The following is a 25,841-nucleotide window of genomic DNA, read 5'->3' as shown; positions in this document are numbered from 1 at the left end:
AGGGAGTGGGAATCCACCAGCAGAAGAAAGTATGAGATTTTGGAATCAGGAATGAGATCCCGTGGTGGGGGGTGCACTGTAGGTGTATTGATTATGTTATTAAGATAAGATATTGTATTCAACTGAATTATGTAGTATGTTGTGTGTGTTTTTTATGTGATGTAATGTGTATGTTTAAGTATTGTAGAAAATAAAAAAAAATTATATAAAAAAAAAAAGGCTGGTGCAAAGCTGAAAAAGCTTTGCTAGGTTTCATCTCTTGACGCAACGCCTGACCTGCTTTGGATTCCATCTCCACTTGGGACTTTGAAAGCACTCTGCACATGGACGCTTTGCTATTTGGACTTTGGATATCTAAGAACTGTGCCATGAAAAGTAATGAGTCTTTTCATAGACTTGGACTTGCATATGCTGTGGATTCTGTGTTCATGCTCAGACTCAGGTGGCAAGGAGTTCCCAGTCCTTAGCAGAAGGATCATAGAGCTGGAAAAAGTGCAGAAAGGGGCAACTAAAATGATTAAGGGGCTGGAGCATCTCCCCTACGAGGGAAGGTTACATCAACTGGGATTGTTTCGCTTGGGGAAAAAGGAGGCTGAGGGGAGACATGATAGAGGTGTACAAAATTATCCATGGTGTGGAGAATGTGCATAGGGAGACATTTTTCTCCCTCTCTCAAAATACTAGAACCCGGGGTCATCCCATGAAACTGATTGGTGGGAGATCCAGGACAAATAAAAAGAAGGACTTCTTCACACAGCACATAGTTAAATTATGGAACTCACTACCACAAGATGTAGTGATGGCCACCAATTTGGATGGCTTCAAAAGGTGGGTGGATAAATTCCTGGAGGCAAAGGCTATCAATGGCTACTAGTCCTGATGGTTGTGTGCTATCTCCAGTATTCAAGGCAGTAAGCCTGTGTGCACCAGTTGCTGGGGAACATGGGTGGGAGGATGCTGTTGCACCATGTCCTGCTTGTTCATCCCTGACCGATGGCTCCTTGGCCACTGTGGGAACCGAGTGCTGGACGAGATGGACCCTTGGTCTGATCCAGCATCAGGGCACTTCTTATGTTCTAAGGATGGGACCCCTGGGCCTGAGGCTTAATCTTTCCTAAAGTATGGTAACAGGGTCAGCTCAGTAGTGGTAGGCTGAGACTGACAGGTGCGTGACGGATCTCTCTGCCTGGCTCTGGTGGCTCAGAGCAACCTTTCCTGGGACTTCGTTTTAGGAGATTGGCCATGTCCTTTTGAGGTGCCAGCATATGCAGCTTCTCGAGAAGCCCATATTGGCATACCCTATTCATCCCCCCTCTCTGAGTGTTTGCCTTAAGGAATGTTTCAGAAAAAAAAGCCTAAAGCTTTCTAACCATTGTTCAGCTTTAAGTGTGTTTTGGAAACTCTGTAACCATTAAGCTTGTCTACCGTGTGATTTCCTCAACAAAAGAAGTCTCACTGATGTGAGTGTCTCATGTCAGCTTGCCAACACATGTGAATGCCAGAGGGAACAAGCATAAACATGACACCCGTGAAGCAAGCCGTCCCTTCCTGCCTGCCTTCCCTCAGCTCAGTATCAAGACCATTGAAATGAACAAGATGCAACTGTGAATAAGCGTGCCCACGCACCTGTGATCGATTGGAAGTGTGTGACAAGGGGAACATTATGCAACCTCCAGTGGCAGCTGATAGCAATTTTAGTTGATTCATAATGAATCAATGGATTAAATTTGCATGTGGGTTATAAGCAGTCCCTCTGGAGCAAGAAGAGGTCCCATTGAACTCTATGTTCTTACTCCTGAGTAGGCATTTTCACCTTAAAAGAAATGTGGAAAATGCACCCTCCTTGCCAGCAGAGCCCTCATTTTTAAAGATAAAGAGTTCAAAATTGACACAGTGGTAGCTCTTAAGGAGTGCTTTCAGCAGGCCTATTTGAATCTGATTGGATCATCCCTTGATTTTAAGGGATTTTTAAAATGGAAATTAAACAAATGCTTACATCTGTGTAAGTTTTAAAGATAAAGAGATCCAAATTGGCACAGTGATAGCTCTTAAGGAGCGCTTTCAGCATACTAAATTTGAATCAGATTGGGTCATCCCTTGATTTTTTCAATGATTTTTAAAATCCCCCCCTTTAAATTATTTTCCTCATAGTCCACCAGTGCGAAGGATCGTAGGATCGATCTTCCAGTGCTTTGATCATGTGAAGCTGTGCATCTTCAAGTTCATAAACTACAGATCTGCTGGTTCCCTTACTCAAAACTAAATCCCATTGATTTCAGCTGCTAAAATCACTTGCAGGCTTACCTTTGAGTAAACCCCAATGAACAGAGAGAGTCTTACTTCTGAGTAAACACATATAGAACTGATTTTTAATAGTGTGGTCACTCAGAAGCTTTCTTTTTTAAGTCTCAAAACAGCAAACTGGAAAGAAGTGCTCTGGGAACACTCCCTCCTCCACTGGCAGCTGATAGTCGTTGTAGTTGATAAATGAGTTAATGTATAGAGAAATGTTTCATGTGGGTTATAGGCAGTCACTCTGGAGCAAAAAGTATTGCTTCGTTTGGAAATGTTTCACACTAGCTGTAAGAGACACCCGCCCTGTCCTGGGAGATACACCGCTGCTGGGGATTTCAGAAATAGTTTTATTAAAAGCTGTGGATGCAATGTGCCTAAGCCTCCAGGCAGAAACAATAGTCAACAAAAGTCAAGGCTTGTGAATATATATTACCGGTACTAAGGGGACAAAGAGTTCTTTTCCAGAACCGTTCATTAACAAGAGAAGCTACTCCCAATGAAAAAGCAGTGCATGACCCAGCTGTCGGTAAGGATGAATGGAGGGGGAGTTCTCCAACTTCCACCAACCAATGAACTGTAAGGGCGAGGTACAAAGGAGATCAATGGGAAGAGGTGATAGCAAAAACAAGGTGAGAGTAAACCTCAGCGCGCAGTACAGGAAGGGTGTAAAGACGCTTGGAACATATAAGCGCAAAGGTGTAAGTCCGCAAGCTTTCATACACTATGGAAACGAGGGCAGATAATTAGAGGGTAAACCACAGCAAATGTGCATGTGGGATGGAGCTTTAAAATAAAAAACAGGCAATGAACCATATGCAAAACTTCTCTCCTTTCATATGCACAGTTCAGAGCTAGAGATACAGATCTGATGCTGAGAGAGATACAATCACCAGGGACTGAGTGCTCATTGTGTGGGCAGTCCTTCGGTGGGTTGGCAAAGAGACAAGAACAAATTAGACACACAGCCACAGCTGGGATAATAAATTGGCCACAACTTTATTGACTCACTTGAATAGGGTTCGCAGTGAAATAGGGCATGGACCCCAAAAGGAGCCCGCCCGCCTACTAACCAATTCCATTCCCAGCCCACATGCCAGGGGCACTGGTGGTAGATGGCTAATGGGAAGCCCTTTACATCACCCTGGATGTGGCCAGCTCACAGCCCCCATGCTGGCCTGGACTTGTTGCCACGTCCCCGAGATCCCTTACAGGAATCCTCACCACGGGGGAGCAGCAAGCCCATTCCCATTGTCCCTCACCAATGGATCCAGCCCAATGCCTATCATGCCTACGAAAATTGTGGAGATTGGGGCTGGGGTGGTCGCCCTAGACCGGTAGGTCTAGCTGAGGCCATAGTTGTGCTCATATGCCTTCTTAGTGCTAACAGCCCCTCTTTGGAATACTCTCCCACATGAATGCCTGATGGAGCTGCAGGGCTGTCTGTCCTCTTACCAAGTCACCATTTGGTGCAACAATGGTGGCTCAGGAATTTCTGGGAAGGAAACGTTACATAAAGGGTGGCCGTAAAGGCGACATTAACGCAACATTACAGGCATGAATGCTCCAGGGACAGGGACTTTTTAGGGACAGCACCACCCTTGTGAAATCCACCCTCTCCTGCTGCCTTTAAGGATTCCCCTTTATTTACTCACGGTCCTTTTACTGATTTCATTGCCCATGCCCACAGTCCTGATTTTATTTTATTTTGTTAGTTCATGGTTGTTGTTTTTTACATTTCTATTGTATTTTAAGTCACCTGAACTTGTCTTATAAGCCGCCTTTACTGTAAGCCTCCTTTTACAGCAAGCCACCTTAACTGCTTAGAGATTGTATTACATTAAGCCATCTATAAGTATTACTATTAAATAAATTCAGAAGGTTTGCTCTAAAAGGCAGACTAGAAAGGAATATAAATAAATAAGCCACTTGGATCTATTATGCACAATTTACACCAGTTAACTAATTGCAACAAAGAACTGTTTTAAGGTCTGACAGAGTGGAGAAGTTCTCTACATAATGAACTGTGCAATTCAGGGCAGAAGATCAGATAAATTGAAAAGAAATGAGGGTGAAATTGCAACGATAAATAAGCCACTGCACATTTTTACATATGTTTTATTATGAGATCCAGCGGGGAACAGCACAGAGTTTATAAGGGTGGGGCTGTGCCATCAACCCTGTTATGGATTCTTGATTGAGTTCTTTCACTCCTTCTGGCAGCTGAAACCTGAAGGCCTTCAGCAGGCTGGTCAAGAAGATGAAGAGCTCAATTCTTGCCAGCACCTCCCCCAAACACATACGAGCTCCTGTGGGAAAGGCAGCAAGTGAATCAGAACCTGTTCTCCAGAGCTTGTAACACAGTAAGGAACTAGATGTGAAGCTGATAATTTGAAAAGTGAAGTGAGTAGTCCAGGCTGTGCTAAAACCCTAAACCCCAATCACTCTATGGCTACTAGTCCTGATAGCTATGTTTCCTCTATTATCAGAGACAATGAGGACATCAGTTGTTGGGGAATATGGTGGAAAGATGCTATTTCACTTGTGTTCTGATTGAGGTTTCCTGCCCTACAGCTTGTTAGACACTTGTGTGAACAGAATGCTGGACTAGATGGACCCTTGGTCTGATCCTGCACGACTCTTCTTACGTTGTTATATTCTAAAATCACTCTCCCCTCCCCACAAAGCTGAAATGTTTGAAATTGGACTCTGTTTTGGAAGAAAGGGCATAGGTAGAGAGTCATATAGTTTCGCATGTTGGATGTCCCAGGGCCTTTATACAGCATCCCTGGTTAAATTATGGGTATCATAGATAAGGGGGGTAAGAATGGGTCACAGAGCTGGTAGGAGCAGTAAGTAGTTTCACTCCATGCAAGAACTTGCCTGAAAGGAAATCAGATGGCAACTCCTTGAAACAACCCAGTAAATATGGGTATAAATCTGAAACTAATTTGGAATTCTACATTTACCTTCACCAAATACCAGAAATTCTTCTCTAGCCACAAACTGTCCATCCTTGTCCAAAAAATGATTAGGGTTGAACTCTTCAGGAGTCTCCCATTGCTCGGGATCAAGAAGTACAGAGCGCAGGTCTGGAACAATAACGGTACCCTGCAAGAAACAAACAACTGAGAATGCACCCAAAACATCCCATAAGAACAATTTTTTAACAATAGCTAAAGCTGCAGGTGCCCTGCCCTCTTTTAAATCTGGTCACTCTAGTATAGCTCCTGCAGCTTTAACTGTTGTGATAAAGAGGGAATTTCACCTGTTTCTCCATATATACAAATGGCATCTGCTGAAATTTCCTTTTCTATGCAACTGTTTAAAGGTACAGGAGCCCTGTCCTCCTTTTCGTATGGTCACCCGAAGTGCCATGCTGGATCAGACCAAGCGTCCATCTAGTCCAGCACTCTGTTCACACTGTGGCCAACCAGCCATCAGCCAGGGATGAACAAACAGCAACTGGTGCACACAGGCTTACTGCCTTGAATACTGGAGATTTATTTATTTATTTATTTATTTATTTATTTATTTATTTATTTATTACATTTTTATACCGCCCAATAGCTGAAGCTCTCTGGGCGGTTCACAAAAATTAAAACCATAATAAAACAATCAGAGCTAGTAGCCATGGATAGCCTTCGCCTCCAGGAATACATCCAACCCCCCTTTAAAGCCATCCAGATTGGTGGCCATCACTACATCTTGTGGAAGTGAGTTCCATAATTTAGCTATGTACTGTGTGAAGAAGTCCTTCCTTTTATTTGTCCTGGATCTCCCACCAATCAGCTTCATGGGATGACCCTGGGATCTAGTATTTTGAGAGAGGGAGAAAAATGTCTCCCTGTCCACATTCTCCATACCATGGATAATTTTGTATACCTCTATTATGTCTCCCCTTAGTCTCCTTTTTCCAAGCTAAACAATCCCAGTTGATGTAACCTTCCCTCATAGGGGAGATGCTCCAGCCCCTTAATCATTTGAGTTGCCCTTTTCTGCACTTTTCCCAGCTCTATAATAACTTTTTTTAGGTGTGGTGACCAGAACTGTACACAGTATTCTAAGTGTGGTCGCACCAAAGATTGTATAAAGGCAGTATGATACTGGCCATTTTGTTCTCAATTCCTTTTCTGATAATGCCAAACATGGAGTTTGCCTTCTTTACATAGGTCACGCACTGGGTGGACATTTTCATCGAACTGTCCACCACAATACCAAGATCTCTTTCTTGTTCAGTCACTGCCAGCTCAGTTCCCATTAGGTTATACTTGAAGTTGGGGGGGGGGGGGGTTGCCCCAATTTGCATCACCTTACACTTGCTTACATTGAACCGCATTTGTCATTTGGACGCCCACCCTCCCAGCTTGGAGAAATCCCTTTGGAGCTCTTCACAATCCCTTTGTGTTTTAACAACCTTAAATAATTTGGTGTTGTCAGCCGTTTCAGCATTGTTCCCCCATGTTCCACTATTAATCCTTGTGGGTCGCTCATATCATAGAATCATAGAATAGCAGAGTTGGAAGGGGCCTACAAGGGCATCGAGTCCAACCCCCTGCTCAATGCAGGAATCCACCCTAAAGCATCCCTGACAGATGGTTGTCCAGCTGCCTCTCGAAGGCCTCTAGTGTGGGAGAGCCCACAACCTCCCTAGGTAACTGATTCCATTGTCGTACTGCTCTAACAGTCAGGAAGTTTTTCCTGATGTCCAGCTGGAATCTGGCTTCCTTTATCTTGAGCCCGTTATTCCGTGTTTATATGTTTATGTGTGACTATGTGTGCAGCGTCTAATGGGGTTAATTACTAACGCTATCTCCAACTAGGAAGGCAATTAGCAGAGTAAAACAAAAAGGCAAAACGGAATGAGCATTTACTATTCTCACATGCACGCAAGGCTAAAAGCAATAATATGTAGATACAGCATCGAGTTCCAAACAGTTTGTTCAATCCATTTCTTTGTGCTCTTTAACACCAGCAGGAGCAAGAGAGGACAAGCACATGTGCTCTCCGCAATAGTGGAGGTCAGAGGGGAGAAGAAAAGGGAGGAGCAAGAAACTACACTGCAGGCTATGAAGATCCTAATGCTAGCTACTGTTTGCCCCAAATCCCCTGGCTGATTGCCACACTGCAACCAAAAAGATCAAGGAGCTGGATCAACCCCCTATGAGGAAAATTTTCAACGTTTTGGACTCTGTCACTTACGCAGAAAATGGCAAGTAAGGAGAGACATAACAATGGTTTCTAAAATTATGCATGATATGGAGAAAATAAACAGTAGATTGGGAAAAGTTTGTCTCCTTCACTCATAATACCAGAACTGGAAGTTGTCATCCTACGATGCTGAATGGTGGGAGATTCAGAACTGATCAAAGGAAGCCCTTCTTCACACAGCGAAAGATTAAACTATGGAATTTGCTACCTCAAGATGTAGTGATGGCCACCAACTTTGTGAGAAATGGAGAGAGATGTTACTTTTTCAATGATGCTATAAGAATACTATATGCTATAAGGATGCTATAAAGAAATATAATCAATGATGCTATATGCTATAAGAATGCTATATGCTATAAGGATGCTATAAAGAAATATAATATAACTAATAATATATGGCTGACAGCAGCCCCAGCCCAAAAGTACTGTTATCTTTACTGAAGCATAACTAATGGGCAGGAAAAGACCCCAACAGGTGCAAGAGCCGTTAGACTGTTCAGTTGAAGTAAAAGAGAATAACAGGAACTTGTGGTTAGGACTGGTAGTCAGGAGAAATGAGAAATTGAACCAACCGAAAACAGTAGTTGATAACACATCTGTTGTTTCTGAACTCATGACCTTGTGGTTACATGATGTGTAGGAGGGATGATCAAGAGCAATAAAGAAGGTGGGCCCAGAGGAATCAAAACCAAATATGGACATAAGTAAATAAAAGTGGGTGGAATATCAAATGAAAGAGGTAAGCAGGTAAACAGAGGCGGGACCAACAGGCGTACCAGGATAGGCTGTAATCCCTTGAGTCTCTGACCAATGAAGAGACCGGGGAGGGACCGCTTCGGCCGGGCGTAAGGTATAAAATGGCTTCACATGTGCTTGGGTGGTGTGCCTACTTTGCTGGAGCACCCAGACTTGCAATTCTGTATTAATAAAAGAAACAGAGTGCTTTCACCATTGGTCCTTGAATCTTCATTTCAAATTGCATTTCTAACAACTTGAACTGTTTTAAAAAAAGATTAGACAAATTTATGGAGGTTCAAATTTATGGCTTCTAATTATGAGATCCATGTATTACCTCCAGTATCACAGGCAGGAGGCCTCTAAATGCCAGTTGCTGTCTGGTGCTGTAACCATGCACATGTCCTGCTTGTAGGCTTCCCATAGGCATCGGGTTGCTCTATGTGCGAACAGAATGCTGAGCTAGACAGGCCTCCGGTCTGATCCAGCACAGCTCTTCTTACATTATGCTCCTGCATTAATGGCAAGTAGGAAAGCAGGAAGGGTGGGTTGCTTTCACTCCCACAGTTAAAAGAAAACCCTTAGAGCAAGGGCAGGATCTACACTACTGCTTTAAAGCACTTTATAACAGTCTTGACAACTGTTGGGGCCCAGGACATACTCCATATACAGTTTTCAAAATGTTTTCAAAGTGCTTTAAAGCAGTAGCGTAGGAGCTTTATCACACCAGCGTTATACTGTGCAATCACGGTGAATTGCGTGCAAAGGACTCCGAAGTTTTCCAGCTTATAATCTGCTTTTATTGTGAAGTACTCCCGTGCATCCTGCTTTAATTGTGCTTCTTAACCAAAAGAAGTGCAATATTTTGCTACTAGTTTTCGAGCGTCTCATTTGTTGTTTTCCGAGCGGCCACTGGGGCGCAGGAGCAGGATTTGAAGAAAAATTAAACAAATGCTTGCATTTGCGGAAGCTTTAAAGATAAAGACATCAAAATTGGCTCAGTAATAGATATTAAGGAGAGCTTTAAGCATACCAAATTTGAATTGGATTGGGTCATCCGTTGATTTTTTATGATTTTTTTTACATTTCCCCCCTTAAACCCATTTCCTGGTATGCAAAGGATCTAGCCGCCCAGTAGCAACAACAACAACAACGGCGACAGCTTAGCACTGTAGGGGATCATTTGAGGGAAACAGGTACATGGAATGAAGCCCTAGGACTCCAGCTGCACCCATATTTTCCCCATTCTAACATGCACCAGGCTCTTGCTGTGGGACTTTACTTTAATGGGGTGGGGTGAGCCAGTCTGCCCTCCTGCTATTTACCTACACAAGTGGCTTTTAAAGAGGAAAGGGGGGTTAAGAGCTCTATCAGATGAGCATTTTAGTGCACACTGGTTGCTGGGCACTCCTGGATTTTCACAGGTCCTTCTTATGACGATGTCTGCCTCCCACTCTTTCCTGCCCCTTCTAGCCTTCTTCACGCCACAAGAATACACCCCAGTAAGTCCGACTTATTTTTAAAGATGGAAGTTGCCACTATCTCTAGCTGCGTGCAGGACAAGCAGCGGGATCAAAACGACCCGCTGAAAGGCCAAGTGTACGTTGTTTACATCCTTTTTCAAAAGAGGGAGTAATGAGGGAGAAACGCACGGGTGGAGAAGCGATGGTAAGCAAACACGATTTTCCCTTGTGTGATGATGCTCTGAGTCACACATGCAAACCTTGAATCCCTATATCCCCCACCTTGAAAATAAGCAGAATGCTCCTCTGCACATGGGTGGGTGTGAATTGGGAATGGGCATTTCAGTTCAGGTGTTGCTCTCACATATGCTCAATAAATGTGGACTATTTGCAATTGTACCTTTGAAACCTTCCAGCCATAAAGATCATAGCTATGTTGTTCAGGAAGTTCCTGTGTGACCATCTCTCAAAGTGCCAACCCACAGATGCTCCCCAGGTACAGGATTAATGATATTCCGTACCTTGGGAATGAGAAAGCCAAGCATGTTCACATCCTTTGTACATTGCCTTGGGAGCCCATATAATAAGGCGTATTTTAAACGCTGGATCTCGTGAATCACGGCATTAGTGTAGGGCAGTTTCTTTTTATTTTGATAGCAGATTGAATGAGATGAACTGAAAAGATTTTCAATCTCCTTCTGCACTTTGCCTGTGGAAAATGATATTATTTCAGAAAATCTGAGCAATCATTGGTGGATGTTAACTCTACATGAAATGATTCCATAATTAATCTTATGTAAACTGGCCAGAGAGCTTTAGCTATGGCCTTAGCTAGATGGGGCTTTATCCCAGGGCAAACCCCGGGATCATCCCTTTGCATCCACATGAGGGATGGAACCCTACACTTTGGGCCCGGTTTTTCTGCAATCTCGGGCTGAGCCTGAGACCGTGTGGCCCATTGCCGTGGGTTGACCTGGCTCCTCAACATTCCTCACATGGAGCCGGGAGCTTCGCCCATCGGGGGTAGAGTAGGGGAAGCGGGGAAATTAAATTATTTTTTTAAAAAAACTTTACCTTTCAGCACTCATGCACTCCTCTTGCTTTTAAAAAAAAATGGCAGGCGCGACGCCTCTCCTCCTGATCTCATGATAATCACTAGGGCTGTGCTCCACTCCATTTCGGATCATAGAAGCAGGAGCAGAGCGGCCCTATTCACTTCCACCAAAGGCGGATCCGAATCGGATCGGGGAGCTGCAGATCGAGGTGAAGCGGTTCGCTTTCATCCGGAACTCCGAATGCAGGTAAGTGGGGGGAGGGGAGCTCACCTGGCAGCGGTGCAGTCCATGCGGCAACAGCGGCAGAGCCAGGCAAGGGGGAAGGAGGGCTTACCTGTGTCCATCACGGTCTGGCGCAGACTTCAACTGAGGCCCAGGCCTCAGTTGAAGCTTGTGCTGGACCGCGACAGAGGCAGGTAAGTGGGGGGGAGGGGGGCTTACCTGGCTCTGCCACCACCACAGTCCATGCAGTGATGGTGGTGGAACCAGGTAAGGGGGCAGGGGGAGGGAGGCTTATTCGGCCCCCATTTTGTCCCCCCTTTCTCACTTACCTGCCTCCACCATCTGCCGTGGAGACAAGTAAGTAGGGAAGGGGGGGCAAAATCTCAATCCGCCCCTCTGGATCTTGCTCCGTGGAGCAGAGCAGGGGAGGGTTGGATCGACCCAAAGTGGTTCAGGCCCAATCCGGAAGTATCCACTTTTTCCACAACATGCATAATTTTGTACACCTCTATCATGTCTCCCCTTACTCACCTTTTTCCTAAGCTAAACAATTCCAGATATTGTAACCATTCTCCTTAGAGGAGTTGCTCCAGCCCCTTAATCATTTTAGTTGCCCTTTTCTTCATTTTTATCAACACTACAATATCCTTATTTAGGTGCGGTAACTAGAACTGCACACAGTATTCTAAGTGTGGTCACACGTTATATTCATATAGGAGCACTGTGATATTCACAGTTTTATTTTCAATTCCTTTCCAAACTATGCCTAATGTGCAGTTTGCCTTTTTGTACAGCCACCACACATTGGGTTGACATTTTCATTGAGCTGTCCGCCATACCCAAGATCTCTTTCTTGGTCAGTAACCACTAGCTCAGATCCCAACAGCTTATACCTGTAGTTGGGATTTCCGCCACCCCTCAACACGCATCACTTTACCCTTGCTTACATTGCATTTGCCATTTAGATGCCCATTCTCCAAGTTTGGAGAGATCCTTTTGAAGCTCATAGAATCATAGAATAGCAGAGTTGGAAGGGGCCTACAAGGCCATCGAGTCCAACCCCCTGCTCAATGCAGGAATCCACCCTAAAGCATCCCTGACAGAGGGTTGTCCAGCTGCCTCTTGAAGGCCTCTAGTGTGGGAGAGCCCACAACCTCCCTAGGTAACTGATTCCACCGTCGCACTGCTCTAACAGTCAGGAAGTTTTTCCTGATGTCCAGCCGGAATCTGGCTTCCTTTAACTTGAGCCCGTTATTCCGTGTCCTGCACTCTGGGAGGATCGAGAAGAGATCCTGGCCCTCCTCTGTGTGTGTCTCTGTGTCTCTCATCACAATCCCTTTTTATTTTAACCACTCTAAATAAGTTGATGTCATCAGAAAATTTGGCCGTTTCACCATTCACTCCTAATTCAAGATCGTTAATGAATAAGTTGAAAAGCTTTGGTCCCAGGGTAGATCTTTCTGAGACCCCACTATTTACATCCCCCATTCAGAGAATTTACCATTTATTCCTACTCTCTCCTTTCTATTATTTAACTAGTTACTGATCTGTAACAGGACCTCTCCTCCTATTCCATGACAGTTAAGTTTGCTCAGGAGTCTTTGGTGAGGGACTGTCTCAAAAACCTTTTGCAAGCCCTAGTAAATAATGTCTGCTGGATAACACCTGCCCTAATGTTTATTGACATTCTCGAAGAACTAGTGAGAGAGAACTTACCTTTGTCGAAGCCATTTTTTTTCAGAAGTGCTTGTCCTTCTATAAGCTTACTAACTTTATCTTTAATAATATTTTTAACCAATTTACTCAGAAGACAGGTTAAGTTCACAAGTCTGTAATTTCTTAGATCCCCTGTCAATGGGGAAGTTCTGAAAAGAAACTAACCATGTTTGGCTGGATGTAGTTACATTGCTCTGTGCAATCAGGTATCCTTATTTATTTATTTATTGCATTTCTATACTGCCCAATAGCCAGAGCTCTCTGGGCAGTTTACACAATTAAGACAATTGAAGTATAAAACAACAGTATAAAACCATAATATAAAATACAATATAAAAGCACAACCAAGATAAAAACAGCAACAATGCAAAAATACAAATTTAAAACAGCAAGTTCAAATTAATTTATAGACTGTTAAAATGCTGGGAGAATAAAAAGGTCTTCACCTGGCATCTAAAATAATATAATGTAGGTGCCAAGCGAACCTCCTTAGGGAGCTCATTCCACAGCTGGGGTGCCACATCAGAGAAGGCCCTCCTCCTGGTAGCCACCTGCCTCACTTCCTTCACAATTTGGGTCCCCATGTGATTTCACACAGTGTGTTAAGCATGTTCAACTGAACATGGTTAGTTTCTTTTTAGACATCCACATGGGAATGTTGGGTTTTTAGGAGGCAGGGGCAGAACACACATCCCCATCTTGAAATTTAAAATTTCCAAAAAAAAAAACCTGAATATGGCTATGTGGGGACAACTTTATATTCTCTGCATTGTTTTAAGTCTACCAAATGGCTGATCTTGGTTATGGGTTCCAGAAACTACTTTAAGGTTGGTTCAGTACCCCTATGTCTTCTAAAACGACAATCATAAACTCATTAACTTGTAAGGAAATTCTATTTTGTATAGAAAGCTTCCAGGAGTTGCTGAATATGTTTTTTTTTAAACTTCCTCATCTTAACATAGGTTTGAAGTCATATAAGAATTGGACTCCATGAAAGAGATCAAAAGTATCCTTTGCTCCCATTGTACAGCTCTCACACACACACCTTGGATGTCTGGATGATGTGTCAGGAGAAGCAACGCCCATCTCAGAGTAGTGGCAGTTGTCTCTGTTCCAGCAACAAAGAAGTCAACAATACACTGAGCGAGGTTTTCTTCATCATAGGTAGAGCTTGGATCATTCCTGCTCTATTTTTGAAAATGGAAAAGGTGACATTTCATTTGCAATGAATTACAGAAAGGAAAGGAAAGGAACCTCTCATGCAAGCACTGAGTCATTACTGACTCTTAGAGGGATGCCAGCTTTCGCTGACATTTTCTTTGCAGGCCTTATAGCGGGGTGGTTTGCCGTTGCCTTCCCCGGCCGTGATTACCATTCCCTCAGCTAACTGGGTACTCATTTTACCAACCTCAGAAGGATGGAAGGCTGAGTCGACCTGAGCCGGCTGCCTAATGCTTCCTTTACCATCTGTGCCTCCCTTATTATCCCAGCACCTAATCATATATCATAGTTGTGCGAAGAGAACCTTATACACATCCATGTGCATACAGTAGCAGTTGCTGCTGCACATGGGAATCTATGGATTGAGATTGTTGGAGCCACAGTTGTGGTCTAAAGTTTAAATGAATATCAGGGGGGTGGGTTATTCTAACCTTAAAAAAACTGAAATGGTTTTACCACTCTTCCTGAAAATTGCACATGCCAGAAAGAAATGTCTAGTTTACATAACCTGAACATTTCAGAAAGATTTGTTAAAGACTGAGGGAGAAAGGGCAGATAACAGAAAAAAGGGGAGGGAATTCAGTCATGGAAAAGTGCTCCTGAAAACATGCGTTGGCAACCTTTTGTGCTCATCATTAATAAAAACACAATAGGCTCGATATTTTGAAGATTGCTGTTTTCTTATTCCCTTTCTCTTGTATTTGGTGGAATGGAATTTCTTTTTTTATTATTAAATTTACTTATTTCTTAAGTACTTTTGGGACTGAACGAAAGTGTGGGTGTGTGGAAGGTAAGTTGTAAGCAAACACAATTTGTGACAGTGCACAACATCATTACTGAACACGGGGTACATTAGATATAAGGCATCGGCCTTAGCTTCCAATTTCCTGGCTTTGTAGAGTTTATTTAATTATTCATTATTTATTTATTGCATTTCTATACCGCCCAATAGCTGAAGCTCTCTGGGCGGTTCACAAAAATTAAGTCAATTCAAAGTATAAAACAACAGTATAAAACCATAATATAAAATAAAATATCAAAGCACAACCAAGATAAAAACAGCAGCAATGCAAAAATACAAATTTAAAATACAAATTTAAAACAGGAAAGTTAAAATTAATTTATAGACTGTTAGTTTGGGCCAATGTGGGATAGCCTTAGCTTCTGGTCTTTTTAACTGGCAGGTGTTTTTGATGATTGAATAATAATTATGGCTCTGCCTTCAGCTCCCTTGGAGATATTCAAACCATCTCAGAATCTAAGACGAAGCAAGCTTCTTAGAAGGCTTGGAACGCCTTTGGAGCCTTGAGAAGGCTTCCAGTCTGTTTTTTAAAACCGTTTAATACCCCGCCCAGTTCTACATAAATGGAAATTGTCAGGCAGTGAGGAGGGGAAGGGAAGGTGTGTGTGTGGGGGGGTGTTTTTTGACTGATAGTCCTAGCTTCATCAGGGCCATGTCTATCTGAGGCCACATTGGTGTCTCAAGACCCAAAATCCCACAACTGTGCTCCTGCCAGGATGCGAGGGGGGGAAGTTTTTATGTTTTTCTTTTAATGCGAGGCTCTGTGGAGCTTCACATTAAAAGAAAAGCATTAAAGAATGAAAGAGTTTCAGGTTTATATACAGTACAGTTATATACAGTACATCCATTGGGTGGGGTGGGAGAATTGTAAACAGAGATGTTAGAAGGAAATGAAACCCAAGAATCATAGAATCATACAATAGCAGATTTGGAAGGGGCCAACAAGGCCATTGAGTCCAACCCCCTGCTCAATGCAGGAATCCACCCTAAAGCATCCCTGACGGATGGTTGTCCAGCTGCCTCTTGAAGGCCTCTAGTGTGGGAGAGCCCACAACCTCACCAGGCAACTGATTCCATTGTCGTACTGCTCTAACAGTCAGGAAGTTTTTCCTGATGTCCAGCTGGACAGCAGGGTCCAGAGAGCTGAATCCTTGACACTGTAGATTTTTACAACCATAATTACAAATAGAAAGCTCCTTTATAATAAGTCAGGTCATTCATCCATCTAGTTCTACATTGACTGGAAACAAAGCCCTATGAGGAGAGACTGAAAGAACTGGGCATGTTTAGCCTGGAGAAGAGAAGATTGAGGGGAGACATGAGAGCACTCTTCAAATACTTAAAAGGTTGTCACACAGAGGGGGGCCAGGATCTCTTCTCGAGCCTCCCAGATCTCAAGATCCCTGACAGATAGTTGTCCAGCTGCCTCTTGAAGGCCTCTAGTATGGGAGAGCCCACAACTTCACCAGGCAACTGATTCCATTGTCGTACTGTTCTAACGGTCAGGAAGTTTTTCCTGATGTCCAGCTGGAATCTGGCTTCCTTTAACTTGAGCCCGTTATTCCATGTCCTGCACTCTGGGAGGCTCGAGAAGAGATCCTGGCCCTCCTTTCCACACTTCTCAGGAGGCAGAAGAGAATACCACCACCCCGGCCACCTTCTTCCTCTTCCAAGCCAGCTGCCTGAGTACTCTCTTGCACCCTCCGCCTCCAGCCATGCATTGGGCAGTAAGTAGATGTTTCTTTCACTGCATCGTTCTGGGGGTGGGGACAAGGTCCAGCAAAGCATGGAGGTGGGTCCTCCCCATCCTGGTGTGTTCACACCTTGCTCCATTTATTTTATATTTAAAAAACACTTTTTTAAATGTGAAGATTCACTGGTCCAGCAAAGCAAGGAGGCAGGCCCCCTCCCCTGTCCCAGAATAAGAGAAGTAGGTGGCCCTAAATTATTCGTCATCAGTTTTCCACAACCCCACAGTCAAGCCTGCACATCATATTCTCCATCCTGTCCTCAGAGTTTATCTGCTTTGGGAGAATGAGAATTTCACTTGCACTTTCTGCTTCCTTAGGGAAGATGTGGTGAGCCTTAACACTCAATTTCCCTGTTTTTTGGTGCTTGGCTGAAAGCTCTAGACCCTTAATGTCATTTTGTTAACCGTAGTTTTTTTGTTTAATGAATTATAAACCCCTTCAGCAACTAAGGCCATAGCTAGACGGGACTTTATCCCGGGGTGAAACCTGGGATCACCCCTGTGCATCCATGTGACGCACAGGGGATCCCAAGATCAGGGAGGGATCATCCTTCCCTTGCCCCAGGATATAGCCCTCCCCTTTGGCCCCAGTTTTTCTGCGGTCCCGAGCTGAGCCCGAGACCACAGAACATGTGGCCAGGTGCCACGAGTTGACCAGGCTCCACATGATTACTCACGCAGAGCCGCGGAGGGGGCACAGCTCTCCTCAGGAGTGCTGCGCCCATTGGGAGTAGGGTGGGGAGAGCAGGGGAAATAATTTAAATTTAAAAAAACACTTACCTTTGGCGCATGAGCGTTTGTGCGCTGCTGGTCCTCTAAAAAATAAAAATGGCGGACGCGACACCTCTCCTGCCAAGGTCGTCGCATGTCACATGTAGACAGAGGAGGGATCTCGCGTTAAACACAACACGAGATCTTTCCTCCTCCATCACAGGATAGCAGGTAGGTCTAGCTAAGGCCTAAGTTTAGTATGAGTGAATGGGGACTGAATGCAAATATTATCTGAAGCCTAGAAAAAAATCCTAGTGACCTAGCAGATACTATTATTCATAGCAGGGAATGTAATGATTCCTCAGGAGAATAGTATTCATATACGAAGTGGATACTTACTCGTTCCATCTGAAGTAGATAGAAATCAATAAAATCCTGTGGCTCATGAAGGGCTTGTTGCTCCTTATGCTTCTCTATCTCCTTCCTTGCAAATGAAAGCATCATGTCCAAAGCAGAAAATGCCTTCCTGTGAGGCCCTGGAAGATGGTTCATGATCCCTGGGATAATTTCATAGAACTATAAAGAAGACAAAAGCAAACTCTTGTCATTATCAAGGAGAAGGCTGAGGAAAACATTTACTCCTTGATTTTCAGATTTCATATTCAAGTTTATTACAGTAAATAACAAGCATGTCAGAACAAATAAACCATAAAATACATTTAAAAACAGTAAAATACAGTTAAAACGAGAGATTAAAAGTTGGACTACACAAACATCAGTAGAAGAAAACAAGAGAAACCCAGCTGTAGAACCTTCAATGACGTTTATTTATTACTTCTCTACATCAGATGATGGCTACTGTGCAAAATCTACCCAATTCAGCGGTGACCTGAAAATTCAGATCCTATAAGAGGTACTCTAGGTAGAATTCATCCAGCCTACCTGGATTTTTTTCTTTGAACAGGGTTATAAGAGAGGAACTGAGGTCTTGATAAAAGGGGCAGTAAAGACTTAAATGATTTTGAACTTCAATATCCCGAATTCACTGGAAGATACCTATTTTTGCATTGGTGTACCCTAGGGTTAGAATAGCAGTCGTAGAAATAGCTAAGGTTAATAATTCCATATTAAGTATTTTTTTTCCACTCTGATTGGAAGGAATCAGTTAATGGGAATGGAGCCAGTCCCACAGGCACAAATAGGGTGACCATATGAAAAGGAGGACAGGGCTCCTGTATCTTTAATAGTTGCATAGAAAAGGGAACTTCAGCAAGTGTTAAGTGTATGCATGCAGCACCTGGGGAAATTCCCCCCCTTCATCACAACAGTTAAAGGTGCAGGAGCTATACTAAAGTTAACTGATTCAAAAGAGGGCAAGGCACCTGCAGCTTTAACTGTTGTGATGAGGAGGGAATTTCACCAGGTTCCCCATATATACAAATGACACCTGCTGAAATTCCCTTTTCAATACAACTGTTAAAGATACAGGAGCCCTGTCCTCCTTTTCATATGGTCACCCTAGGCACAAACATCATTTTTAACCAGAAATGGAATTTTCATAGCCATATGCAGGCCTCTACTGAAATTTGCCCTGCCTCTAGCTGTATAATTGCACTGGGCACACAGCTTGGAGTACCAAATATTGCTCTCAGAAATTTGTTTTGCAAAGCCTCCAATGGGACAAAGTTTCCATATACACATACTTTTGAGCCATACAACATCTGGGCTAAAACCTTGGCAACGAAAACTTGGATAGCAGAAGGGATGTGCTGCCCTCCTTTGTTGTAAAACAAGGAGAGGGTTGCCTTTACACTCCTCTGCATGTTTGCAATATCATTTTTTTTATTGGACCCTCCATGTTCCTACTAATCTAACTTGGAGGTTACCAGAGCATAGACAACTGAAGCCAGGTTATCCCTGTCCCAATAGGGGTGTAGCTGGGCCACCAACCGAAGTTGGTAGAAGGCACTCCGTGCCACTGAGGCCACCTGAGCCTGAAGTGACAGAGATGGTTCTAGGAGAACCCCCAAGCTACGAACCTGCTCCTTCAGGGGGAGTGCAACCCCATCCGGAACACGTTGAACATCCTCTTTATCATGCTTATTAATAATATCATGCTTATTAATATAGTCCAAGAAGGATGGATCTGCCAATTTCCTCTGAAATATTCAATGAAAGAAGTATGAACTGAGCACTTGAGTAATTTAGTCTTTGTCAAGCCCTAGCAGATGGAATTCAAGAGCTTGCCTGTTTATGAGATGGCTCTCGAGTATTAGGTGTCTTTACTGGATTCCACAGATTATAGAATCATAGAATCATAGAATAGCAGAGTTGGAAGGGGCCTACAAGGCCATCGAGTCCAACCCCCTGCTCAATGCAGGAACACCCTAAAGCATCCCTGACAGATGCTTGTCCAGCTGCCTCTTGAATGTATCTAGTGTGGGAGAGCCCACAACCTCCCTAGGTAACTGATTCCAATAGGCTGGGCTCAACCTGCTAACATTTGAGACCACTGGGCATATTGTACCAGAAAGCTTGTCCACTGGCTTGGTTTCCTTCTGCAGAGATCCATTTTCCATATCTCATGTCCATCGAGGACAGAGGCTTAGACACCCCAGGATTTGCATCAGTTGAAGTAAGGGGTGAATCCTTCTCATTATCATTCTGCTCCATGTTATTTAATATCAAATTGACTTCTGCAGTGACCTGGCCTTTAGGGACGCATCTCTTTGTTACAGGGAATTCATAATTCATTCTCTCTTCATCCTTCATTTTGTCCAAATGTTCATCTTGTACTAAGCCAGGATCCTCTGCTGCCCAATATCCATTTCTAATGTGGGTGGGATCCTTACCCTCTGACTACAAATTTAATAAATGGTATTTCAGAGTTTCAAACCTTAACATTATTTCATTTTGTGCTGCTAGCAGTAGTGTGCAAAAAGGGTCTAATATTCTCTCCTATTTAAGCATAGCGGTCTCATATTCCGAGATTAATATTTGAGCTTGGGGCCCAGTATGAGCCTCCTCAACCTGGCCATGTAGCTCCATTTCTCTCCATTTTGGAGCTTTGCCTTTGGAAGCACTAAATTGTTGTTCTGTAAGCAGTGGGGACTTACAAGTTTTGTGCTTTTTATCTTTTCTACAAAACTTGTGTTCTTAAAAATGGAAGTTGGCAATTTTGGGGGTGGGTGTGCAAGTAGCTCACCTTGCCTAGGGTGCAAAATACTCTAGCACCAGCCCTGAGGGGGAGTGCAACCCCAACCAGAACAGGTTGAGCACCCTCCATCTGGTCAGCAGAACCACCTACTAACAGCATCTCAGTCTTCGGATTGAGCTTCAGTTTATTAGCCCTCATCCAGTCCATTGTCACAGCCAAGCACTGGTTTAGCATATCCACAGCCTCACCTGATGAAGATGAGAAGGAGAAGTAGAGCTGTGTGTCATCAGCATACTGATGACAACACGCTCCAAAACTCCGGATCACCGCACCCAACTGTTTTATGTAAATATTAAACAGCATGGGGGACAAGACTTACCCCTGTGGAACACCATACTGGAGAATCCACAGAGGCGAGCAATGTTCCCCAAGCACCACCTACTGGAGCTGACCCACCAAGTAGGAGCGGAACTACTGCAATGCAGCAAAGTATTGTTTTTTGCTGCCCTCACACACAAAACATAATAAAAGCAGATTAAAACCATGATAAGACTATCTAGCTGGAAGTGAGGCCTTGGAGCTCAGAGCCAAGCAACCTTCTCCACTGAAGCTCTACAGACTCCATACTTTTGGATTAGCCCTTCAATGTCATCCTCTGAGTTATTCTTGAGGGCTAGCATATTAATTTGACTCTCGTTGGGCTAAAAGTTGATTTTAGCAGATTTTCTGAATCCCACAATCATTGGATTCTGGGAATGTATCCTACGAGAATATATGAATGAATATAAGGACAGAAAAGGATTCACCAACTTAGGGAACTTAGGCTGAAATCCTATACACACTTATCTGGCAGTAGCCTAGCATATGACTGCACGGTTAAGGCCTTTGGGAGACCTGCCTGCTTAAGAACATAAGATGTGCCCTGCTGGATCAGACCGAGGGTCCATCTAGCCCAGCACTCTGCTCACACAGCAGCCAACCAGCCGTCGGCCAAGGATGAACAAGCAGGACATGGTGCAACAGCACCCTCCCACCCATGTTCCCCAGCAACTGGTGCACACAGGCTTACTGCCTCTGATACTGGAGATAGCACACAGCCATCAGGGCTAGTAGCCATTGATAGCCTTTTCCTCCAGGAATTTATCCAACTTATCCAATTTATCAAAAGAAAAAGACTACTCACAAAATGAAAGATGCCAAGTCCAAATTTTAAGCCAACATCAACAGCTTCAATCAGTTTCAAAAATTCTTCATCTTGAGGAGAAAACCGGTGTCCAAAGGTCACAGCACATATCACGTTGGAGACTGAACTGGTGATGACCAAGGAGGGGTCAAGTGGCTGTCCTGTAGATGAACGTAAAATAATATTAATCCAATGTGTCCTGCTACTACTGAGAGTCAGATGTCATGGTAGACTTTTCGGACCTCTGGTAATTTTTTTTTTGTATAAGGAATCTAGTAAAATATATTAAATTCCTCTCCAATCATATAGCATAAACAAATATTTCTGCCGATGGGGACATCTCTCGGCATCATTTCCTAGCATTCCATACCCTTTGCACGTGCAAAAGTCTCCACAAGCAGCTGGGCCTCCTCTTCTATTTGGTGCTCCATGCCTTTCTTCCCCAGACCCAGCTTCCGCAGAGTCACTAGACCAAAGCGTCTCTGCTGCTTCCAGGTGTGACCGTTTGAAAATATAATACCTGAGGCATCACAAAAAAATGGGAAATGATTACTCACAAAATTCATGTAAAAATTGTTAGGATTCCAGCCTAAAAGAGGCAACAATTAGTGCAGATTATGCCCATGCATCAAAGAGCTGACCATCCTTTCAGAACATAAGAAGAGCCATGCTGGATCAGACCAAGGGTCCATCTAGTCAGGATGATCAGGGGTCTGGAAACAAAGGCCTATGAAGAGAGACTGAAAGAACTGGGCATGTTTAGCCTGGAGAAGAGAAGATGGAGGGGAGACATGATAGCACTCTTCAAATACTTAAAAGGTTGTCACACAGAGGAGGGCCAGGATCTCTTCTCGATCCTCCCAGAGTGCAGGATGCGGAAGACTGGGCTCAAGTTACAAAAAGCTTGATTCCGGCTGGACATCAGGAAAAACTTCCTGACTGTTAGAGCAGTACGACAATGGAATCAGTTACCTAGGGAGGTTGTGGGCTCTCCCACACTAGAGGCCTTCAAGAGGCAGCTGGACAACCATCTGTCAGGGATGCTTTAAGGTGGATTCCTGCATTGAGCAGGGGGTTGGACTCGATGGCCTTGTAGGCCCCTTCCAACTATGCTATTCTATGATTCTATGATCATCCCTCCCTGCCCCCAGGATCCCCTGTATGTCATGTAGACACACAGGGATGATCCTGGGGCGATCCCCTGGATAAAGCATGGTGTAGGCATGTCCATGGCCACTTTCCCCCAGAGTACCCATAACTGGCACTTTATCCACTATTTCTATTGGTCAGAACCAAGTCAAGGATAGCCAGTCCTCTAGTTCCTTACACCATTTTCTGAATGACCAGTACAAGTTCTTACTCTCCACGACTTACCCCTTTCTCTTCCTATAGTTTTAATGAGTGGAGTCATTGGTCGTTCAGAGAATTCTTCTGAATGGTTGATCAGTCCTTCCTTCACGGCTTGGAATCCAGACAGCACTACCATAGGTAAAGCTCCCAGCCACACAGTATAAATGTTTCCATACTGCTTTGCCAGCTGCCAATTAGATCAAAGAAGGAAGACAGATATTAAAAAGGAGATTTGCCCTTCCTCAGAGCCAGGCATTCTGGGAGGGGTATCCGTGGATGTCGCTTGTATCATGGGGTCCTGAAAGTGCAGCACCATTGGCAATGGGGGGGGAGGGAGTTGACTGGGAGACACAGTGAGTGGGGTGGGGGAGGGGCTAGAAAAAAACATGGTTCTATTGAGACTTATGTTGCAGAGACAGTGTGGTGTATCGGGTTAAACGAGTCTCTCAATTGGAACACACTGAAATAAACATCTATGCTCTATTATAGGGTGACCATATGAAAAGGAGGACAGGGCTCCTGTATCTTTAACAGCTGTATTGAAAAGGAAATTTCAGCAGGTGTCATTTGTACATATGGAGAACCTGGTGAAATTTCCTCTTCATCACAGCAGTTAAAGCTGCAGGTGCCCTGCCCTCTTTTAAATCTGGTTACTCTAGTATAGCTCCTGCACCTTTAACTGTTGTGATGAAGACAGAATTTCACCAGGTTCTCCATATATACAAATGACACCTGCTGAAATTCCCTTTTCTATGCAACTGTTAAAGATACAGGAGCCCTGCCCTCCTTTTCATAGGGTCACCCTACTATTAACGATACACCACACTGTCTCTGCGACATAAGTCTCAACAGAATCATGTTTTTTTCTAGCCCTCTACAAAACCACCAAGATTCCTCCTACACAATTAAGGCTGAAAAAAGACAGCTGTACAGCGTTCTACAGATAACAAAGACGTTGACACTACAGTGGAGCAGAGAAGACTTTAAGAGCTTTTATCTTGCCGTTCACTTGTAAATAGATGGAAGTAATCTCCACACACAAGTCGGTGTAGATTTTAACTAGGGTGACCATATGATGATGGTGCTATATAAATAAATAAATAAATAATAATAATAATAATAATAATAATAATAATAATATAATTCTTTTTTTTAATACTATTTTTATTGATTTTCAAGTAAGGACAAATACAATAAATACACAGAGTAAAAGAAAACACTCAACAACAATATAGATGTTCCCACAGCACCACTATAAAAAAACATGGGTGTTCATTCCTTCAATAAGCACTTGATACAGAAAAAGATGCAGGTTAAGTTAGAACCTCTGACCAAAAGGATTCCTGAGTCATTGGGGGTCTAGGTTCGCCAGGATTCATATTTATAAATGTGAAAAAGTCCAACCAGTTTTCCACAAATGTGTCTGATGTTATTTCTCCTCTTGCTAACCTGCTATGTTGTGTCAATTTATCATTTAAAGCTAGTTTCCAAATCTTATCAAACCAGCGTTGATGGTCAAAAGGTCTGTCGCTTTTCCAGAATTGGGCAATTTCCCACCTGGCTGCAACCAGCAAATGGGTGACCAAGGCTTTGGGAATAATGTTTCTATTGGCATTCCTAAAAATAGAAAGTAGAGCCAGTGCTGGGTCAGTTTCTACTTCAGCATGAATAATGTTTGTAATGGTTTGGAAAACCCTTGACCAAAAAGTTTTGACCTGTTGACATTCCCACCAAAGATGAATATAAGTGCCAGGAACGGAGCAACCACGCCAACAGTGCGGGGATATATTAGCACTAATATGGTGCAGTCTAACAGGGGTGATATTCCACCTGTGAGTGATTTTCAGAGTGAGCTCTTTAACTTTTGCTGATATTGTTTTATAGAGTGCTGATTGCCACAAGCTTTTCCATTCACCTTCAGTGAAACCGGTGCACAGATCATGTTCCCAAATCATTTTTAACCCTCCCTTACCTGGGAATTGACAATTCAACATCATGTGATATATATCAGAAGCTCCCCCTTTAACCTTTCTAGAATAAGTCAGGCAAGCTTTCTCAAAAAGAGTAGAAATAATATAATTCTTAATAATTTTCCACAATCACCATAAAAGGAAAATGATTCACAATTTATTTCATGATTAGACAGGAAAAAAATCCTAAAACTCTCAGCATTCACCAGCCAGGCATTGCACTCTTACTCAGCTAAAGCTGTAATCTTATCTACACTTACCTAAGATAAAGTTCTATTGAACTCAATGGGGCTTATTTCTAAGAAGAACTGCATAGGGTTGCATATTAGTTTATTATATGGAAAGAAGTACCTGGATGAGAGTATCTTCATGAAGCCTAAGCCCTTTTCGCCACAGGACTGCAATGACTGCAAACACAGAAGGTCCAGGAGGGTAGTTACTGCATGACCAGAGTTGTTTCACGAAGAGGAGAATCAGAAGAGCCCCCAGCAGAATAATCAAAATTGCCCATATTCCCATCATTCTCCTGCCTTCTCTTTGATTCTTTCTATAATCAGCTTTTGTTCTCCTCAGAGATGTTTCCACTTCTCTCCTCTTTTTTATACTAACATCTGTCTGTATACTCCAGTTATTAAAAATAATTAAGCAACTAATCTTCTGACATCAAGGTCTTGGGATCAGGCCAGGGATGTATCGTGCAGCTTGCATCAGAGCTAATTTATACTGTGCTTTTTATACTGCATTTTGTATTTGTACTTTTAACCTGTTGGTTGTTTTATTATGGTTTTAATTTTTGTGAACCGCCCAGAGAGCTTTGGCTATTGGGCGGTATAAAAATGTAATAAATAAATAAATAAATAAATAAATCTGATATGTATCAAAATGTCCCCTACCAACTAGTACAGCAACTACATTTGGTCCTTTTTAACTTCAGAACCAGTGCTAATCCAAACAGACAAACATCAAATCCCAACGGATAAACATCACCACAGACATAATGGTA

The 25,841-nt window shown here is 43.2% G+C and overlaps 1 protein-coding gene across 1 annotated transcript; it reads right to left on the bottom strand.

The window, feature by feature from the left end:
* Nucleotides 1-4,236: 4,236 nt before the first annotated feature.
* Nucleotides 4,237-25,381, bottom strand: LOC134402397 (cytochrome P450 2C39-like). Its single transcript, XM_063131825.1, has 9 exons — nt 25,190-25,381; nt 22,893-23,055; nt 21,889-22,038; nt 21,519-21,679; nt 17,578-17,754; nt 13,740-13,881; nt 10,223-10,410; nt 5,262-5,403; nt 4,237-4,601 (listed from the first exon to the last, which is right to left on the bottom strand). The coding sequence occupies exons 1-9, from the start codon at nt 25,358-25,360 to the stop codon at nt 4,414-4,416; spliced, it is 1,482 nt and encodes a 493-aa protein (XP_062987895.1). The 5' UTR covers nt 25,361-25,381; the 3' UTR covers nt 4,237-4,413.
* Between the last annotated feature and the right edge of the window lie 460 nt (nt 25,382-25,841).

This window comes from Elgaria multicarinata, chromosome 8 (assembly GCF_023053635.1).
Source record: "Elgaria multicarinata webbii isolate HBS135686 ecotype San Diego chromosome 8, rElgMul1.1.pri, whole genome shotgun sequence".
In the NCBI taxonomy this organism is placed as follows: Eukaryota; Metazoa; Chordata; class Lepidosauria; order Squamata; family Anguidae; genus Elgaria; species Elgaria multicarinata.
Note: the sequence above shows the minus strand (reverse complement) of the source record. Positions and strands in the feature narration are given on the sequence as shown.

Coding starts and splice junctions, on each gene's coding strand:
- LOC134402397 (XM_063131825.1), bottom strand. CDS start 25,360: ATGATGGGAATATGGGCAATTTTGATTATTCTGCTGGGGGCTCTTCTG. Junction 17,755..21,518: donor GACTTGGCATCTTTCATTTT/GTGAGTAGTCTT, acceptor TCTTCTTTATAG/TTCTATGAAATTATCCCAGG. Junction 4,602..5,261: donor ATTTCTGGTATTTGGTGAAG/GTAAATGTAGAA, acceptor CCTTTCCCACAG/GAGCTCGTATGTGTTTGGGG.